Source organism: Netta rufina (genome assembly GCF_964035555.1).
Source record: "Netta rufina genome assembly, chromosome: 1".
NCBI lineage: Eukaryota > Metazoa > Chordata > Aves > Anseriformes > Anatidae > Netta > Netta rufina.
The window spans coordinates 19,429,890-19,451,296 of NC_140123.1; the positions used below are offsets into that span (position 1 = coordinate 19,429,890).

The 21,407-nt window shown below is 40.4% G+C and overlaps 3 protein-coding genes across 4 annotated transcripts in view; 1 reads left to right on the forward strand and 2 right to left on the reverse strand.

Moving 5' to 3' along the window:
* Nucleotides 1-2,080: 2,080 nt before the first annotated feature.
* SKA3 (spindle and kinetochore associated complex subunit 3) lies at nt 2,081-12,721 on the reverse strand (the record flags this gene model as incomplete). The annotated part of the gene is made up of 9 exons (XM_084306295.1): nt 2,081-2,153; nt 4,470-4,591; nt 4,781-4,990; nt 5,191-5,378; nt 6,135-6,235; nt 7,158-7,584; nt 9,196-9,361; nt 10,250-10,314; nt 12,613-12,721. 9 exons carry the CDS (start codon nt 12,719-12,721, stop codon nt 2,081-2,083), a joined length of 1,461 nt encoding a protein of 486 aa, XP_084162421.1.
* A 150-nt stretch (nt 12,722-12,871) lies between these two features.
* On the forward strand, nt 12,872-14,223 carry MRPL57 (mitochondrial ribosomal protein L57). Its single transcript, XM_084298266.1, has 2 exons — nt 12,872-12,934; nt 13,729-14,223. The coding sequence occupies exon 2, from the start codon at nt 13,734-13,736 to the stop codon at nt 14,043-14,045; it is 312 nt and encodes a 103-aa protein (XP_084154392.1). The 5' UTR covers nt 12,872-12,934; nt 13,729-13,733; the 3' UTR covers nt 14,046-14,223.
* Nucleotides 14,224-19,039: 4,816 nt separating this feature from the next.
* The window catches only part of ZDHHC20 (zDHHC palmitoyltransferase 20), a 41,045-nt gene continuing 38,677 nt past the window's right edge, over nt 19,040-21,407 (reverse strand). For both annotated transcript variants that reach the window (XM_084306054.1, XM_084306053.1), the window contains one exon: nt 19,040-20,306. In XM_084306054.1, coding sequence (XP_084162180.1) covers nt 20,281-20,306 — 26 coding nt within the window. In that variant the 3' untranslated portion in view covers nt 19,040-20,280. The remainder of the gene's footprint in view (nt 20,307-21,407) is intronic.

Here is a 21,407-nt window from a genome sequence, read left to right on the forward strand (position 1 = left end):
ATCTGATCTAGCAACCAGGCAGAAGTCGAGCCTGAGATTACTGATTTCCATAATGAAGACAAACTAGAAAATGGAATTAATTAGCTTTCAGTGGCTCAGCAGGTGAAAACAATCTGTTGTAAAACTGCTCAACCTCTAAATTCTGTGCAAGAGAAGTGGAAAAGTGTCTGCTAGGGGAAGCAGCCCCCAGTTAGGATTAGGAACAGCACAGAACATGCTCTGAGACAACTTTGCCTGTTTTCAGGTGACAACGGTCCCTTACAGATAAAGGCATTTGCTGCTTAATTAGCTGCTGTTTGTCCAAACTGCACTTCCTGACAGGCCAGTACTATTATTGCATTCACCCTACAACAAAACAACACACAACTTCTAAGTTCTTTTGTATGATTCCCACTCTTACCTGTCATTTTACTTCCATGGGCAGTGGAACAAGCCTGCTCCAGCAGCAACTCTGGCTTAAGGAGAGCCTTCACCTCCTCTAGCCCACATCCATGGTTGTTCAAGTATTTGAGCGTGTGGTTTATCACACAGCCATGAATTGAACTAGCAGAAACTTTCCACCACAACCTTTCCCCACTGATTTTGAACAGGGATCAGTTTCCCATGCTGCTTGTTTCCACTTGTGCCTCCCCTATGCTCAGTACTCAAGCTACTGCTTAGGTCTTACTGAATGAAACCCATGCATGACAAACTAAAACTAGTTTTTGCTGCTCTGATTATATCCACCTCAGAGCAATATTTCTCCTTACACGAGGCTGTTAGTACAAACAATAGCTCTACTTCTATTAAGAGTAATTTTGTAAGCAAAATAAACCAAAAACAAATTAAAAAATGAACTTGTAAAACTTCATTTGTAGATCCCAAATCATTATCTCATGCCAGCATCGTGTCCTAATAGCTGAAGGGCAAAGGTGAAGGGTCCAGAGGGGAAAACATATGAGGTGTGGCTGAGGTCCCTTGGTTTGCTCAGCCCCGAGCAGAGCAAGCTGAGGGGAGGCCTCATGGCGGCCTGCAGCTCCCTCACGAGGGGAGCGGAGGGGCAGGCGCTGAGCTCTGCTCTCTGGGGACAGTGACAGGACCCGAGGGAACGGCATGGAGCTGGGACAGGGGAGGGTCAGGCTGGGGGTTAGGGAAAGGGTCTGCACCCAGAGGGTGCTCAGGCACTGGGACAGGCTGCCCAGCGCAGTAGTCACAGCACTGGGCCTACTGCAGTTCAAGTGCTTGGACAACGCTCTCAGACATAGGGTCTGATTTTTGGGTGGTACTGTGTCATGTGTGGACGACCATTGTAGATTTCTTCCATCTTGGGATATTTTATGAGAAGACCGTAAGATTTTAAGATTTCAGTGTCATCCTGAAGAGATCTTCTATCTCAACATGTTAACAGAACTATGCCATTTTCACAATTAGGGGACACTTACAAGCCCTATTAGAAGTTCTATTAGTTGAAAAGAAAAAGAAATCCATCAAGGTCCTAGGTAGTCAAGCTTTTTGCTCCATTTGATGTTAAACTGAGACTTTCAGGGTATCTGGATAGCTTCAGGGCAAGGAAGTAACATTCATCAAATAGCCATTAAGTGCAGGGTGAAGGCACGCTCTGAAATCCCCCGCTGCTTAGTGCTGGTGAATCCATCTGGTGGAAGGATTCTTGCTCTGGAACAGAATATTTTGTACCCCTTTAGGACCATGAAATTCCATTACTAGCACACTGCCCATTAAGTGGTTTTAGTCTGTGAAGACGCTGGAAGGAGATCTGGTCTTCATTCTCTGAAAGACTTGGGTAGAATGAATAAGAGCTTTTTTAAGCAGCAGATGAGTAGTTTTCCAAGCAGACACAAAGCAACTGCAACAGAAGATTTGTTCAGAATTCAAAGTATTGGTCAACTTCAAAGAGTGACATAAAATATATACTTTTAAACAGAAGCTAGGAAATAAAACTGTGCTCAGGCCAGAATGGGTAGAAAATCAGCTTCTCCAGCTAATTTGATGCACATTCATCCCAGAAAGTGTCTGGGGTAACATGAAAAATTCTCTTACATTTACTAGGTTTTAGCCAGGTCCCTCCAAGCAGCAAGTCCCTCTAAGCAACCAGGAAAATACTTTCAGGCATCTCCAGATGTGTGCGCATCCTGAGGATTTCAAAGAACATCCATCTGTGTTCAGAAAATTCAGGAAAGCACACTAAAATAACAGTAAGACCAACAGGAAGACCACATAAAGCTGGTAAATGCTGTACACAAGTCACAGAGGATTAGCCGACACTGGTAACAGCAAACTGGCTCCAAGCAGGAATACATAGTTGGGATTTCTTTTGGACAAGAGTAAAATCTCTGGTGGAAAAACAAACAAACCAAAACAACCTGCATCTCAACTGCTGTGACTAGCAAAAGGTGTCAAACAGCTCTGAGAAGTTCAGCTTGGTCAGCTATGCAGGGATATGTTCGCACGATTGGAAACGACAGCACCGCTTACAGAACACACGTGGCAGTGGTGCATGGGAGAGGAAAGCAATCATTCACATGCCTGCCAACAAATCTTTCAGGCAGTTAAAGACAGAGCAGATCTCTAACGAGTAGCAATTGCACAATATATTTTCAAGTTATTCGTATTCAAGACAGTCACCTTTTAGAGCTATAGCTATCAGACTGCCAAAAGGAAAACAGATGCCTAGTACTTAATATGATGTCTATGTAAGAAAGCTGTAATTGAAAGAGAAGCGCTAGAAATGCCTGTCCATCAGACAGCCTGATGAAGGAGTACCTGGCTGAATGCTTTAAAACAGTAAAGCAGGAGTTGCTCTTCACATAAGTGAATTCTGTTGAAGATGCCAAATACCGTCAGAGTATTCTTCAATCCTCTTCAAACTCAGCCTTGAAGAGCTACGCAGTGTCACTAGCACATCGAGAGATGCCTACTTCCCGGGCAGCGTAATGGACTTTCCCTTTATTGCAACTTAGTTACATTTCTCTACAACCTACTGCAAATGTATATACACACACATGTACACAGCAAACACAAGAATCACATGAAACAACTGAGGTATTACATAATACACGACCTTAGTCCTCTTTGAAGCAATATTAAAAAATATAAAGTAAAATCTATTTTGTCACTAATTTTAATATAACATTATGCATAAAATCGTTAGTTTGAATTAATCCTTATCAAGTTTTCTCCAGGAAAACAAAACACTTTTCTTTTGTGGGTCTTTACTCCCCGTATTTCTTTTTGCTTTTTGAGTTTTCTGTGATTCAGTGATAAGGTCCATGTAAAGTGAAATATGGTCTTCAGCTTGATTTCAAATGTTTGGCTTGAAAACAACAGGACAGGCTCTGCAAATATATCCAGAAGAGTTCATGAACCTATTATCATCTCAATCATATTCTGAATTAGCAGAAGACACAAACATTGAAAACTTGCCTGACAAAAGAAGAGGTCAGCTAAAACGAGACCTTTTACTCTATCAGATTAATCAAATGGATTCCAACTCCAAGTATATTAAGAAACCTACTTTTCTTCATCTCATTGTGAATTGTTGTGATTATTATTTTACTTCATATAATTTCCTTGTACCTCTTGCCCAAATAATCCGTAGTGACCCCAAGTTTAAGAGAGAAGCAACAAATATAACAGATGAGGAATATCTACACTTGAGCAAGTTGTCAAAACTTCTTTCTATTTCAATCAATTTTTAAAACCTATTATTCCATTGTTCAAAGATTGGTTAATGTTTATTGTAGACTAATTTCATCTCACATATTGTTCATAAGGTGGCTTTGCATTTCAAAGAAATTGGTATTTGCTATTTGCCTGTCCTGGTTTTGGCTGGGATAGGGCTAATTTTCTTCCTAGTAGCTGGTGCGGTGCTGTGTTTTGAATTTTTTTTTTTTTATTTAAAAAGTTTGGAGACTGGTGGTGAGCAACTGCATTGTGCATTCCTCCCCCCGCATTAAACTGTCCATCTCAGCCCCTGAGTTCTCACATTCCCCAGTTCTTTCCCCCATCCCACTGGGATTGGGGGGAGGGGTGAGCAAACAGCTGTATGGTGCTGAGGTGCCTGCTGCCTTGTGCCAAAAGGACCACATAATCGGTTATGTCACTTCATATAATTTTCTCCATTCTTTAGCTTTATTGCCTAAATTTACTCAGAAGAAAGCACAAAACACTCAGAGGCTTTGATTATCAAAAAGCAAAATATACCTACAGCTAAAACCAGTAAAAGTAACTTCATTTGTTTTCCTTCATTTTTTAAAGCTTCTGATGACTCAAACACACAATTATAGTATTTGTTCTTTACACAAAAGGCAGACAGATACCATGCCAAAGACTAGATATTTAGTCACATCAACCAGAGCTATTTTGGTAGCTGAAGAGCAAAAGCAACTGCATGAATCTCTAAATGTGCTAAAGCATCTTCCTAGCTCTTCCAAATTCAATTATATAATCAAATTTGTAAAATTTGATCATACCTGTTCTCTTTGTTGCAGTAATCAGTGGAATCGCTTTCAAATCTTGTGGTGCCTCCTGCCTTAGTCTCCATTTTCTTGTCTTTAGAAGAGTCTACTACTTTATGATTATACTTTGACAGAATCTACAGCAAACATTAAAAGGGAATTAAAATAATTATTTAAGAACTCAAAACAGGATTACAGTCTAGACATTTTCAATAAGCAGCAGATAATCCTTTCTTTTTGAGGAACAACACTTGATAGAATTAAACTCTTTTAGTACTACTGTTTTGATATTAAAGCTATTCAGAGAAATATATATATTAGCTGACCTGTAGAACATCATCTGGTATCCTTGTTATTTCTGGAGGTGGAGGGGTACTGAGCAAATGGTCGTACTGTTTTATTTTAGGAGGAGAAGGGTCTCCCAAACGCTTAAGATACTCATCGGAGTTCACAGTAGGAGGAATGCTATCTTCTATGTTTTGGTTTTCTTTTGCATCATTTTCTGTCACTGACTCAACTTTTTCCCCTGGCTTTACCTGTTGCAAAAGAGGTATTAGATGCCTTTGGTTAACTTATTTATCTTAGGTGGAGTATTAATAAATGTTCTTATAAAATTACCATTAGAAAAATCTTCTACAGAGACATAAGGAAAAATAGCACAAGAAGAGAATCAAAAATTGACATTTGAAAAATGGCTTATGGTACAGGTATATCAAAATATGTAATTGTTATTTACTACCATAGTTTCTACCTTGAGCCATCTTGTTTCAAAATCTGGAGGTGGTGGTGTTTCTGTATGTTTAGGAAGAAGCAGTTTGTTTATCTCTTGTGACTTGGGTAACACTGTACTATCTGTTCTGGAAGGGATTTTCAAACCAGGCGTACAGAACACGGGTACCATAGGAGAAGCCATACAGTCAGCTCCTGAAATTAGCGAAAATTAAATAAATGAATTGATAAATATACATATGTATTGCCAGTTGCAGTGCCTCAGTTTCCCAAATCTATTAGCTTTATATGGATTTGTTTGCATACTCCAAAACACCTGTATTATTTTAGTCGATAACACTTCTGGTATGAAGAAACATCCAAGCTGCAGAGCTCTAACAGCAGCAAATACAAACATACAAAAAAAGTCCAGTCCTGCTACTGAATGTAACTGAAAAAGCCCAACTTAAATCACTACCACTTTAGTTTTTCATGTACTCAGTAGCCTGTATGTTTGTTCCAAGACCTTTGTACATTTTCAAGAGAGTACATTACATTTCCTCTCAAAGAAAAGTTTAGTGCTACTCTTGAAAGGTCAAAGTAACTGTTTGGTTAGCCTCTTTTAAAGCAGTTTCTTTCTTATTCTTTTAATTTCCTGGCTTGAAACAGATGCAATATTCTTGGAAAAAGTATTTTCATTGCTAATAAAGATAACTTACAATTACAAAATAATGGATGCCTCTGAATAATTCTAGATGGATAACAGTAGAAGAATGAGCAATGATTTATACTGAAGTGAACAGATTTCCCATAGAAGCCACCAACGTTACATTTTGTGGACATTAATATGCAAATAATTACCGGGCCTGAACTGACTATATTTAACAAGAATCATAGTTTAAAAAATGACCACATGTTAACATATGCATTCTGAGAAAAACGTATATGTACATTTGCTTATTTTTAACTTACCATTCTCATCTGTTGTTTCTACTTTTGGCCCAGGTGTAACCATGATTTCCTTGGATGTTGTTTTTGGTACATTCACTGCATGATCATCTTTTTTAAGTAAGCTGGCAAGCAAAAACCTCAGTTAACTCAACATGAAGAAATCACCATGAAATGATTAGTGTCAACCCAGTCAGCCTAGTATTTGTTCATCAACAAGAGTCTAGCAACAAGCACCAACCATGCTGTATCTAATTCTCTACTGAATTTTGATATTTATCATCAGGGATATGGAAGACTGACAGTGTTTATACATGATACCACCACCAACAACAAAAAAAACACATCTCCAGTGGGCTCTGTAATCATTTCACTCTAAGACACAGACAGGGAGTGTACATTTGTGGATGTACCTGTTTAGAAACTGTGGCCATAATTAAAGCTGAAGATCACATTTAAAACAGTTCTCATTAAATAGAAAAATTCGTAAAACAGAAGTCTGAAGTTAAAGAAACCAAAAAATCTTAAGTTGTGCAATAAGCTGAAGCTATTTACAGAATATTATTTGAGGAACTAATGAGATAGTACAGTGTGCTTCTACAGTGAGGCATTTAACCAAATGCTTCAGAAACTTCTTCCAGTGCTATATTCCTAAAGATTTTTAAAAGTTTAAATTGGTAATGTAATGTCTACTTCGGCAATGCATCACTCAAATACAAATCCTAGGTTAAGTAATATAAAATATCATAGTTATATATCGTATTTTCCCCTTGTAAACAGATTTTATAAGGGACATTACTGTGCTGCAGTCAAGGGAAGGAGTATACCTGAGATGTGTTTCATATCAGTATCTGGCATGCAAAGGGTACATGAAAACACATGTAGAGAGCTAGACAGGGACACAGGAATAACCAGCTGGTAGATAACAAATAAATCACCTGTTTGCCGACGAAAAGATGGGCAATAGCAACAAGAAGATAGTACAGCAAGAAGAAACTATAGAAAATTCAATAGAGAAACAACTTGAACTTTAAATAATTTACTTACTTCTTGGTTGTCTCAGCAGTTTTACGAATAAGTGCCATTGTATAATCTTCATTCATACACATGGTATGTTCACTAATGCCAAAGTGTTCAAGTTTTGGTGTTACACACTCATAGTCATCCATTTTGAGCATACATTTTGGTGTTTTGGGCAAAATACAGGGGGTATGTGTTTTTAGTGGAGTCTTGATTTTTGAATTTTCTTGATGTGAATTTACTGCTTGCTGTCCATTTACTGCACTCCAAGGCCTAGAGAAAGCATATTGTGAAAGACCAAAATCTGAAAGTTGGGGGTTACGCAGTGGGTCTCTGGGCACCGGTGGGTTCTCAGTACAAGTAGGAAGGTGAGGTACATCATTTGCTTTTTCTTCATCAGATTTATTCTGGGCAGACACCTTTGAATCACTGTTAACTTCCTCTTCCTGCTCCTCTGTTGGAGAAAAAAACAAAAAACAAAAACAAACCTTTAAAATAATGAAATAAAATTATGTCAGAAATTTCTCTTTTAGGAATTTATGAAGTAAGTTAGGAATCCTCACCCCTCCCCTAATAGTCTTAAAAAAAAAAATAAAAAATAAAAAGTTCCTTCTTTCATTTTAAAACACTGAAACCTGAAGGTAAAACAGATATTATGTCAGGCTAAGCTATATTTATGAACACAGGTCACACACTTATTGAATTATCTATTGTTAAATATTATTTCTAGGAGTAAATGAAACTAAAAGCTTCTTACAGAAACATATTTTTAATAGAATTTATCTCTGCATGGAACAGACACGAAGTATTAATCTTGAATACATTAATTTGGTTTTGCTTCATGCTATTTATATTACTTTTTTTAATTATTTATTGCAAGAGCAGACATTCATTAAAAAATGTACAACAAATGGCAATGAAAACAGATTTTGGCCATTATTCAGAAAAAACGCACAGAAGAAAGGTTACTAAGCAGTAACTAAAAACTCACAAAAGATTATTTTTTAGGTAACAAGAAGAGTCCACTGCAGAAATAAACAAAGTTGTAACTTGTATGTTTCTGTAGCTCTATAACCTGAAACGCCCTGAAGAATTTGTGAATTTCTGCATGACATAAGAAGAAGGGGAAAATATTTAAAATAATATGGCAGAAGTATTACCTCTGCATGCGTACTGGGATTACATGTGCAAATACACTTAGTTAAAAGATGCATCTTAAAAGAAATTAACCTTGTAGCTGTATTTGAAGCCCTCAGTAAAGGCATAGAGAGAAAGGGAAGTAAGCTGCTATAAAATTAGAGCCTTTTGCAGTAGCTTTGTAAAACGCTTAATAGTTTAGCTTTGGGTGAATATGGTTCACGACCACAATGGTGTTTTTTGTAATTACTGGATAACACTCAGGAGAAGGTTCAGGTGCACCTTGCCAAAGGCATCTTGAAGACTGATTGGGTCCTTGATGCAGAAAGGAATGTGTGTGGTACACACCATGCTGTTATTTTAAGCTCATTTTGTACAGCTGGATTTTTCACACAGGTGTGCATGCAGTTTCTGACTGGATGAAGCATCTTCAACCCAGTGATCAAACTACTACTTCATAGACTATTATGTATCACCTAAACCCTGTATGTGCTTCTCTTGCACTGCGTAGCACAAGTGGAACATTAATTTAAGATTTTTCTCCACGGTGATTTAAGCTAATGAAGTAACCACATATGAATATGAACTAATTTAGATGCATCTACAGTAGTTTCTCAAGCATGAGAAGCTGAAGCAGCAGAGCTCTCCAGGTTATGAGAGTATGTTTGCTAACACATTTTCTCAGTATAGCTATTAATGAAGAGAAATACTAACTTAAAAGCAGGTCAGGAGAGCAGACTGTGAGCTTTTGGAGTTTAATTTATTCTTTGGGCACCAATCACAACAGAACCTTTTACCTTCAGGGTATCGTAAAGCAAATAACAGATATACTTGACCTCTTAATTAACAAAAACATACCCATAGGAAAAGAGAAACCTTTTAAGAAAGTTACATTTGTGTTCACACATTTTATTGCAGAAAATATTACCTGTAGAGACTTTGACACGTGGTTTGTAGCCATATTTCTGGAACAGCTCTCTTATTTTTCCCAGATCTGCTGCATTTCTTTGCATCAATATTTCACTTGCCTTCATAAAGTCATTAATTTCTTGCCTTTCAGAACGACTCTTGCCAAGACTGGCATTAATATCTTCCTTTAGTGGAGGAGGAAAGGAGAAATGTAACCATATTATTTTTCAAATCACTTTTTTTTTTTTTTTTTTTTTTTTTACACATTAAGCATTTTGGGAACAATTAGTGAACTTCAATTCAGATGAGGATAAGCAGCATGTTTAGGTCTTTCTTATACCCAAAAACGAGGCTAGAAAACATCAGGAATATACAGAGCATTAAGTGTAAAAAAAAAAAAAAACCATACAAATATTAAATTAAGGTGACAGTTCACGGTATAACAACTACTTCCCGGTAACCCAAACAAAAATGTGTTTGTACTCCATTAAAAATAGGAGTAAAATTACATAACAATTGGTTTTGGACATTAACTTCCACATACAAAGAATGTAGGGCAAAACAGCTGGTAAACAAGTTTACAGCTTAACTTACCCCTCAGTTACTTGCACACATGTCCATTTCTAAAGCCTATTTTTCTACTTCTACTAAATAAACGAAGAACATTCTCCACAAGTTTAACTGAACAGCTGAAAGTGCAGACTCTCTTGGGAAGACTTCCTTTATTCCAAATGCTAGCCACTGAACGAAAACAGGTATGCCTCTTCCCAAGGGAGCTCCTGAACCCCCATAGCTATGCCCTGGCGTGGCTACAGCTTCCCCATTCACTTTGCCCCCTGCTGACCCAACTGACGACGGCAACTGCAAACTCATAAACTGAGCTCTAAATCACACATAATTTTTGGATGCTGCCTTGTATTTCCACAGCCATTATGAGGACTTAGAGGTAAATGAATAAAAATAAGGGTCATTGCTGAATAAGAGTTGCATTGTGGCTTAAGGATCAAAATGAGTCATCAGTTTATGGACACCTCCCCATGGGTTTTCAAGAAGGAAGCGAGTTAAGTCATTACCTTCAGAGTCCTGATTTCACTGTGCAGGTCCTGTAAGACTCTTATTGGAGATTCCTCTTCATAGTCTTTGATATACACATTCACATTTTTGAAATGAAAAAAGGGGGATTAGTTGTTTTTTTTTTTTTTTTTTTTTTTTTAGCATGAGTACATTGTACATCAGAATGTAATCTATGCTAGAGACATCAGGGACACATCTTAGAGAAAGAACTGAGACAGAAAATGAAGATAAATCAGTTCATACTGCGTACCTGTAACTGGATACCTTGCACTGCACGAGACTGCAGTTTGCACAGTACGGTGAATTACACAGAGAAACCGCACAGGCTTCTATTTTAGAGTTGCAGCTAATATTGTAAAAAATTACCTTTAACAGACATCACTGCAGTAGGTAGGTCCGTGGAGAGCAAAGCATTATTTTGCTAAATTTTCAGCCTTACAGAGCTTGATTTTGAAATAATAATTATAAAATAATCTGGATACCACTAACAAACAGACATAAACAAAAAGTTGAGTTCTTCTGCCTTATTTATATGCAGACAGGGCTTAGTATACACTTAAACAGGCAGCAGTCAAAAGCTGATATTACTTCTTTCACTGGAAATTAAGATTAATGCAAACAAATAGCGTAGAAGAGGACACCTGCTGTGTGACAAGACATAGCAGAGTGATAAATTTAATTAGAGCCTTGAACTATTTGTTCAGACAGAGAACAAGCCCTGAAAATATGTTTTCCTGTCTTGATCTATTAAAAGGGTAAAAGCAAGAATGTGATTCCTGTTTTATCATACAGACTCAAATTTGATTTATATATGTTGTGTGATAGAAGCTCACCTGCACACCCACAAAAGTGCTCAGAGACGATGGTAGGGAAGGGGGGGGGGGGGGGACAAAGCTAAGCCAATAAGCGATGTTGTTTGTGCCTCTGGGAGCGCAGATTTAAGAATGGAAAAAAAAACAAAAAAAAACTATACAATGACAGCTGGGGAGAGGAGTGAGAAGGGAGTGGTGATCTGGGGAGGAATAAGAATGGGAAAATAGGTGGGTAAGAGGATAAAAAGGGCTTGTCGCTTGTAAATGGTTAGGTGGTTGGTACTCTCATCTAGTTGTGCCCTGCCCCTGGTTGCAAAGTCAATTCTGTGTTCTTAATAAGTTCCTTTCTAATGTCTTTGCTGGGTGAAGGCTCTCTATGCTGTGTGTGTACATGGGCGTGAGAGCAGCAGCTGGGGTGAGACCACAGGTGGGAGTGCCAGAGTGTCCATGGTGCAGCTCCTGGGGTGAGTGCCTGTGATGAAGCTTGGGCCGGACCAGCCGGTAAGGGGCTGAAGTCAGCAGAGGGGTGAGTGGGTCCCTGAGGGGCATGAGAGCACCTGTGTGTCCCTAGCGGGCAGAAACTGGTCAGCCATCAGTGCCTGGGCAAAGCCATGTGTGTGACGGCCTGCACCTGTGGCTGGAACAAGGCTGGGACCTGAGGGATGCAGGGTCCTCAGGCCACCTCTGGGACCTCAGCTGCCCCAGGAAGGAGGGGTGGCCAAACCTGCACTTATGTATTGAGTTTACACAGCAAGGTTTTGGTAGCAGGGGGGGCTGCAGGGGTGGCCTCTGTAAGAAGAGCCCAGGGGCTGCCCCATGCTAGATAACGGCCAGTTTCAGCTGGTTCAAAAAGGACCCGCTGCTGGCCAGAGCTGAGCCTATATAGGATGTTGCACCTCTGGGAGAGCAGATTGAAGGAAGGGGAAATCTGCTGTGCAACAGCAGCTGGGAGAGAGGGGTGAGAGCTGAGAGAGCAGCAGCCCTGCAGCCCTCAAGGGGAGTGCAGCAGGAGGTGCTCCAGGCAGGCAGCAGCAGTTCCCCTGCGGCCCGTGGAGAGGCCCCTGGTGGTGCAGGCTGTCCCCCTGCAGCCCATGGGTCCCACATGGAGCAGATCTCCACGCTGCAGCCCCCCCATGGGTGGAGGAGCCCCCGGTGGAGCAGGTGGATGTGGCCTGGAGGAGGCTGCGGCCCATGGAGAGCCCCCGCAGGAGGAGGCTCCAGGCCGGAGCTGCAGCCCGTGGAGAGGAGCCCATGCAGGAGCAGGGGGTCTGGGGGGAGCTGCCGCCCACCCGTGGGGGACCCGTGCTGGAGCAGTTTGCTCCTGGGGGATGGACCCCGTGGGACGGAGCCGTGTGGGAGCAGTTCCTGAAGAGCTGCAGCCTGTGGGCAGCCCCCGCAGGCTCAGTTCGGGAAGGACGGCATCCATGGGAGGGACCCCACGGGGAGCAGGGGCAGAGAGGGACCCTGAGGGAGCGGCGGAGGCGAAGCGCCAGGGACTGACCGCAGCCCCCATTGCCCTGCGCCGCTCTCATCCCGCCTCACGCACTCACCCTCATCCTCATCCTCCCGGCGCAGAGCCCGCTCCAGCTGCCTCGCCTCCCTCTCCAGCGTGAGCGCCAGGGCGCGCAGCTTGCCGAAGAACTCCCCGGACACGCTCATGTTTCGCTGAGAGGAGCCGGGGAGCGCCATGGCCGCCGCCGCCCGTCCCAGCCGTTACCGGCCGCTGCCTTCAAACCCCCGCCCGCGCGCGCCATTGGCGCCGCCAGGCCCCGCCCGGCCGCCGCCAGCTCTCGCGAGCCGCGCCCGGCGCTCCCCGCAGCGCCGCCATCTTGTGGGGGGCCGCCGGGCCGGGGCCGGGGCCGTGCCCGAGGGGTGAGCGGGGCGCGGGGTCGGGGCTCTCCTCAGGCGGCCCGGGGTAGCCACACGGCGGGGTTGGGCACGGCCAGGGCTTACGGACGGGTTAACGAGGAGCGTGCGTGTCGCGGCTGGGCTTGGCTTGGGCTTTTCTGCCTCTGTCCCACCCCGGGGGTGAGGTCTGAAGCGGTATTTGGGCGCTGTGTTTCTGCTAGTTGGTGTAACGCCGGGCTTCGGCTTTATCTGCGAAGTTGGCTTTCCTCAGCTCAAAACCAAGGATATTGTCTTAGTAAGTTTATGGACAGGCCAGGTGATAATGCTGAGGAACATACGGCATAACGAACATATTACGTGATAAAAAGAGAAGATGGACCTGGAAATTCGCTATTTTAACAGTGCAGATATCTGTTTGTGGCGTTAAGGGATGAAGTAAATCCTTTTTTTAACAATACTTGGCTGTCTTTGTTTGTTTGTTTTTCTGGAATAATTTACAGACGAAAGTATGTTAAATATCAAATATTTAAATCCTAATAGTACCTCTATTCCTTAAGGACAACTGAGTAAACTCTCCAGTTAAATAAAAAAAAAATTACTTTTCCTTTTCTGATCTTGTTTCCAGCATATCTGCCATTGTACTGTTTACTGTACACAGTGGCTGTTTGCATGTACAGGGGCCTGAATTGTAATTTTTTTTTTTAACAGCTAGCTAAAAGGCAGCATAATAAATATGTGCATGTTTGTCATTTTTCTTGTTAACTTTATTTCTGTCCCTAAGGTAATGGGCGTTTCATATTTTTTCTTTATATTTCAAGGTACCATGTTTTTAACAACAGTATTGCTCCGGAAGAGAATTCCTGGAAAACAATGGATCGGAAAATACAGGCAACCACGAGTGGTCACCCTTTCGATGAAGCAGGCAATGATCCGAAGGTTGGAAACTGAAGCAGAGAATGAGTACTGGCTGAGTCGACCTTACCTGACACAGGAACAAGAATACAATCATAACAAAGAAGGGAGACGTGCAAAATGGGAAGCTCTCAAAAGCTCCTTGACATCTAAGTTCCCTGAGCATAGATACATGAGCGATCACTTGAACCACTTGAATGTCTCAAAGAAATGGACATCTTGAATAACAGGCTGTACTTGTATGTGGCAGCTGTTGTGCACTGCCACAAAATATGCTGTTGTACCTGTTACGGTAACTTTGTAATACAGTGTAATGTAGGCAGATAAGTGACAATTTGGTATGGTATACAAAAATCTTACATTAAATGTAATCATACAGAACAGTATTTTGTTTTCTTATTGTTCTTTGTAGAAGAATATAGGCCCTTCTGTGGCTTCAGGGCTTTTGCAAAAAAACAGCGAGTTACCAACTGGAGCAATGACTTAAACTATCTCTGTAGCCTCACTTTTTTGAAAGCTAGAACACACAGGCTGTGTCGAAAAGGATTATTTGCAGACCAGATGGCTGCTACTGGTCTTTCTCCCTTCTGAAGGGCAACTTCTGTATAATACCATACTTGAGACACAACTGAATCTACTTAATGAACTATCTCCATCAGGCATGCGAGGATCAAGATGAACCACAGTTAGGAAGTTAGAGGTAGATGAAGCTGCAGCTAATAGAAGACTATAAAGTGTGCCATTTTTAAAACTTTCTGGAAAGAATGTGGTTGGACTTGATGGTCTTAGAATCATTTAGGTTGGAAAAGACCTCTATAATTCCATGATTCTAATTGTTGAATTTAAATACCAGTATTATCATTATGGCAGTGTCAGATTAAGTCTTAATTGCCCTCACTTAGAAAACTATTCTGATCTGATTCTGATAAACTGCTGTTGATCAGCAACCTGATTTCTACATACTGTTTCGTGTTCTGAAGGAATGTTATCAGCCACAAGCTGAGTTTTTTTTATTTTTCCTGTCAAAACCAAGTGACCTGGAACATGTGTCAGGAGTGAGCGTAATCTTAGGTTGTTGCAGCTAGAGTGTAAAAGTCATTTCCATCACCAGTTACAAGTAAGTTCCCAGATACGTGGCAGTTCTTGCTGATCTAATACACACATGCCATTTTCAGATTATTTCACATACTTTTATTAAGTCAATGTTGCATTCACTGATGTGTCAAATACATTAATATTTTATCACTTTTGAAAATAGGCCTAAAATAGTACAACTTTGTATTTAAACATGAATTACATTTCAGAGAAGGATGAACAGGTTCAACACTGATGTTCAAAGTCTCAAATGTGCTTTCTAATGGCTTGAGATAACATATGGAAAAATATACATATGGGCAAATTGCACAATGCAATTAAAACATGAAGGAACTTCCAGGCAAAGTAATGTGATTTTGTACGTAATTCATTTATAAAAGCCCATTTTAAAAAGTTACTTCAAGTATTAAACTATAAATGGCAACATGTTTGTTTTCTCTGTGCATAGGACTAGTCCTATCTGCAACATACAAAAAAATATAATAAATGTGTCATTACGTGTATCTTACATTTAACCTGAAACCTAAATACAATTCATTACAGGTTTAGGCAGCACAATTAAAAATACCTGTGGAAGTAGAACAGCGAGGACATTGTCATTAGTGCAACTGTTGATAACCCTTGCTGGCAAATACAAAAGGAAGTGCAGTGAGAACCCAGGGGTGTTTAATTCAGGTAAGTTTAAAAAGAGGGTGAGGGGACAGGCTGAAGGCTTCAACAACAACAGGACTACTGCTTCTTTCTTTCTGTGATGTCTTTTATGGTCTTAAATACTTGCAGTTCAGAAAGATTTAAGTTTCTCACAACAAAGCTGACAGCAACAGGTTAGGGGACAGGAGAAATGAGAGAGAAACACGCTAAGCATTTAATTTGTCAGCTAAATAATGTAAACAGAAGGGAATCCGCATGTCACCATTAATGCTTTGGTGCCAATAAAAGTGGATACTTCATCCCCAACACATGTGCTTGACTGCTAAGCATGTGCTCTCTATTTCTTGTGGCAGGGCGAGGGGAAGGAAAGGTGGGGATACTCCCAAAAAACAATGAAAGCAGTTTTGTAAACATCATCAGACTTAGCAATGTAATGGAAACAAGATTCAAGTAATTGCTGCAAAACAAAACAGCCAAACACCAGTTTAAATCAGCATTAGCACTAACTATGACTTGCAGTTTCATTACATTTTGTGACAGTTATGTAATTAAGAAAAATGCATATAAAAACTGTCTATATATACAAAATAAATTGATAGAAATGAGTGTAGTAAATATGTTCAGTATTATAATAACATTATATGCAGCTGCTCTCTTTGGTGCCATTTAGGGAAAGAAGATCCTCTTATGTTGCATACCGAGCTATTTCATTTAATTTGTTTGATGTACTATGAAAAATGTATTCTTGATCTGCATTTACACTTAAAGTAGCTCCTTGGAACCTCTTTAAATATATACCTGAATCCCTCAATTATGTATGATTTTAGCCAGCATCCTCAAAGAACACATACCATGAAGCTCAAAGGATTTATTTATTTATTTATTTTTAAATAAATATGATCAGTCAGTGCTCCAGATCTAGGCAGATCTGGTTTGTCTGTGTTAGAGTCGATGCTTCTCTTGGTACATCTGCCACAGACATTAATCCTGCTACAAATCCTGCCTTTTTTTTTCCTCCTCATGGGGCTCTGGTGAGCTACAACTGGACGAACTTCAAACTACAGCATGAAGTACTTTGAGCGGATACTGAATAGCACTGAACTTAATGAAAACTTCTAAAACTCTCCAAAATTACTTAGATAGAAAAGCAACACAAGATCAAATGAGGGAAGAAACTACCTGAAAAATGTAGGCATTTAACACTCTAGAAAACACGCCTGGTTTCTAGATAGCATACCAAAAGAAGCTTGGTACTTCTGCATTCCATGTTCAAAGGGTAGGTTTAACAAAAATGTTACCATGATTTCTACTCAAATCACTAAAAATAGAAATGTCAGGAGCCCTTCTAAAATAAACCTCTGAATATTTGAAGTTTGGAAGTGGAAGTTTTCAATCAAACATTTATGGTACATCTAACTTGTCAGTTATTAGAGAAACCGATACATGGTCCTGCCCTCTTCCCATCATATGCCTTTGGTAGGAACAGCAATTATGTGCATCTTTACAGTCTGTAAATAAACCAGTTGTCTGGGGAAAAAATAATAGCTGAGGTCTCTAAAATTATTTTGAGGGACCTAAAAGCTTAAGTGCTGTTATTTTTAGTGATGAACGTAAGTTATTTCCAGGACTTGCTGACATGTAGCATAGAACCAGCATGTACAACATAACCCAGCACCCTACAACCGTTTTTGTTCTTAGGATCCATCTTCCCTTCCCACCTCCTCCCCTGGAAGCATGCAGCAGCTCAGTGCATGGATGTGAGCCAAAAAGACCCATTTCGTGGTGAGCTCCTACTGACCCCTTCCTCTGCTAGCAGCGACACGCATGTCTGCTGGCAACTCAGCAGCCCAGCAGCTTTTTGTTCTTTAAACCAAAGCTGGTTTTAGTTCCTGGCTTGCTCCTTCTTTTCGCCTGTCAGCATTCTGCGCTGCTCAGATACAGCACTGAGTGCCCTTGCTTGTGGCTAGGGAGCTGGCAGGACAGGAACTCAAAGACACAAGCGAAGCCACTGTCTTACCTTAGCATTGCCTCCTCCCTGGCCAGTGCCTGCAAGAAAAACCTGGTGTTCACCATCCCCCTCACTGGGGAACCCTGAAAACAGTTCACCAATATAATTTGGAATTTAAAAAAAGGTGGGGCGGAGGGGCGTGCATTTGGAAGGATCCCATTTGAACCATTTTACTACATCATAATATTTTTCAAGTGACTTTCCAGTAACATCTGCTTTTCCACCAACAGTAAGTCCAGCCTCCAGAGTATCCCAAGCACATTGCTGTCCTACTTCTGTCATTGGAAACGTGAGAGAAATCTGGGACAAAATGTATTTTGTATTTGCATCAAGATGTCAGAACCATCAGCTCTTGAAGAAATGCCACCAAAATATGAACCAATTTGCTACAGAACACACATGGATTTAGCCCAGCCTGCTTACCTGCATTTTTTTTTCCCTGTAGATTAACTACCCTGGCTGAAGAAATCAAACAAGTTATATAGATGTTAGCCTACAGTATACATGCATTCATATGAATGTACACTGAGCACTTTGGGGGGCTGGGCGAGGACAGCAGCTATACTGCTGGATCTGTGAGGTTTACCGCATCAGAGAGATTTTGCTTCTAATTCTGCTAGGGAATGACTATGCATGTATTTATCTCCGCTGTAATACACTGATCCAGTCAAAGAGATTATATCCAGGGCCCTCAATTACAATTCCACCAGTGTTTGGGGCTGCACATTTTGGTATTTAGAGCGAGCAATTTGAGCTCACTGTCTTTCGTCTCTGTTCTCTTCCCAAGAAATTCTGCTGATGCATTCTCTCTTTGTGAGCTCAACATGTCAGTATTGCTGAAAGCTGATACTCAGATGAGCACTTTGCACTTGACATTTGAGGAAAAAAATAGCTAAATCTTCCAGATTAATGCATAGCAAACGTTTTTTAAGTTTGAAAATTAGCAAATGCAAAATTTATCATACAAAGTTTGAAGACACATTTTGCAACATCTAAACATAACATGCCAAGTTTGGACCATTACTTCTGTGTCAACAATACTCCACAGTGACCAAAACATGCCCATAGATTCTTGAAGTGTTCTTGTTCCAGAAGAGTAACATTTAAGAAAATTTATACTTTCCAAAGACGAAGAAAACATTTGTTTAAGCCTTACAGTATAGTTGATACCCTTGTATTTCCATCATGAACATACTGGACTTAAGTAGCAACCAGTCTGGCAGAGAAACCAAACAGGTTCCTTTTGTCCACATCATCACTCCAGCTACCACCTTCAGTTTGTATCAAAACAGTTTACATCTATCTGTAATCAGCATCGGCTGAACATCAGAAAAGCTTCAGACAGTACAACTATTTTTCACGTTTGCCAGGTGCAAAACGCCAATAACACACAAAGATGAAGTAGCTGTCTTCTCTACAGAGGAGCAAGAGAAAATGAACAAAATCATGTCCTTTGCTGTTGGTCTTGAGCTTACGATGGACTTTATTCCTCACACAGGAAAGACATTTTGCCGTTTGTGAACAGGGTACATCATTACACAAAGCACTCATCTTTAGCAGTTCAGTATCGCTTAAAATAGACTTGGAAGTGGCAGACTAAAGCACACAAAGTTTTGGTGTGGTAACACAAGTGCATGATCCAATGCTAATTTTCTCTTAATTACTTGAAATTTATTTAAATGGTACTTTAGAACCAATAAAAACTTGTGCCTTCATTAAAAAGATAAAACAAAAGTATAAAACAGTATTTATAAACCATCAAGAGTCCCATATAAAAAGCAGTACTCTTCCAGTTCCATTTGCTAACAACACACAACTGCACTAACCCTTTTCTCAGGGGTACTTTGCCATTTTGTTACTGCCTCATAGGGAACACTGCAGACATTAACAGAAAATGTAACAGTTCGTTGATTTCTTCTTGGGTTGGCTTTTCTTTGTATGCTGAGAGGCAATTGTTGAAAAGTAATAATCCATGTACTTGCAGCTAAAAGACAGTTCACTTTGAGCTATGCTCTTGATATGGTTAAATAAATCAAGTTAAAAGGATGAGGGGGCTCAATTCTATAGCAAAAAAGCAACACCAAGTAAAAGGCTTTTGCTTTGTTGGCATTGCCTTGTTCCATAGCACAGCCAGTAGAATGAATCCTCAGTCCTGACATACTTGGAGAGCTACAACCATGATCACCCAGTCCCTTCCTTTCAATAAAACCCGGTGTTTGTGCTATGGACAGTTGCACTTTAGACTCCTCAGCCACACTCTATGTCAATCCCCCCCAATCCAATCCCTCCCCCTCTTTTTTATTTTTAATTTTTCTTCTTCTTTCTTTCTGTTCTCTGCAGAACCTGCTATGGAAGTGGCTTCTGCAGCGCCTAAGGTGTGAAGTTTGCCTGTGAGGAGGTAGGAGTCCTTGCAGATCTACCCCCACCACCGCAGCATAACAGAAATGCATAGTTCCCACTCTGGACCTTGTGCATCCAAGCAGGGCACTTCAGGATTTGGCCCTTTGGTAGCAGTATATATATAATTCAGTGCTGCATAAATGCACGTTAAGAATCTTAAGGCATGTCTTAACTTCCCTGCTCTGCAATAGTGCTTACAAGAATCCATTGGACTGTGCAGAAACTTGAATTTCTTGTCTCTTCCTAAAATGCTCGTGTTCCATTTTTTACTGATCAACTTCTTCCAAACAAAATTAAGTAATATTCAAGCACAAAATGTGTTGCAGAAACCTAACAAAACAAAAAAAAACCTCATTAGTGGAATTGCACCGTTAGCTTTGAAAAAAAACACACAAATCATACTGCATTACAGGAATATCTAGGTAACACAGGTATTTTACTGCCTCCTGACTGAGACTGCAGCTAAGATAACTTCAACTCATGATTAGCCTTCTGGGAGGTGTTTTTTTCTTTCTTTTTTTTTTTTTTTCCTTCTTCTTTTAAACCTCTTATGTTTTATAAGATTATCTCCACTAAGAACGTCAAATCCATCACCATTGACCCGTGACTAAAGTCTCTTGGATGTCTGGTTGGCAAGAATTGCTCATTCATTTTTAATTAAATTGACACATCTGGAGACACAAATTATACAATTTGTGTCTAGGTGAGTCTGGGGACTGCTGGCTGGCAGATTTGTCTTCTTTTCTGTACAATGATGTGGGAATTATACTGAACTCAAGCCATAAATTCGATTGCTTCTACTGCATGCCACAGGTATAAAAATGAAAAAATGAAAAATACAGCTATCAGTTTGCTACAAGGCATAGCAAAGTGCATGGAATGGATATTTTGGATCTCACAGCTATTGCATGGCTGCTTCCAATTGTAGGGGACTGGAATTAACAAGCTAGGCGATCAGAAACTGATCAGATCCAACTAGACTCAGAACAGCTGAAACCCTGTGGTACTGAGTGAAGTATTACTTGAGATAACACGTACCAAAACGCTTTGTGTTGGGTGTGACTGTGACTCATTTAATTATACAACTTTTAAATCTATGCAGCTTGGGGAAGTGGAATACACAGCACACCATCTTCATTCATTAAATTTGTCTGACTTTAGGAAGAGAGGGAGCATGGAAAGGGAAGTCACATCAAACTATTACCAGTTAATAGTCTGGTCTAAGCTGTCAGTCATGCTCTCTCTCTAGGTCAGTGGACAGAAGGATTAAGTACATTCTATAATACCCTGTCAAAGACTGCTGGTATGAACTGATCTCAGGAAGTATCTATTCCACTTTTCATAGAAAGAAAAGGACTGAATCAACTGTTTAGATCAGATTATATTTTATATAGCTAGAGGCTGAAAGGAATCCCTTACTAGGGACTCATT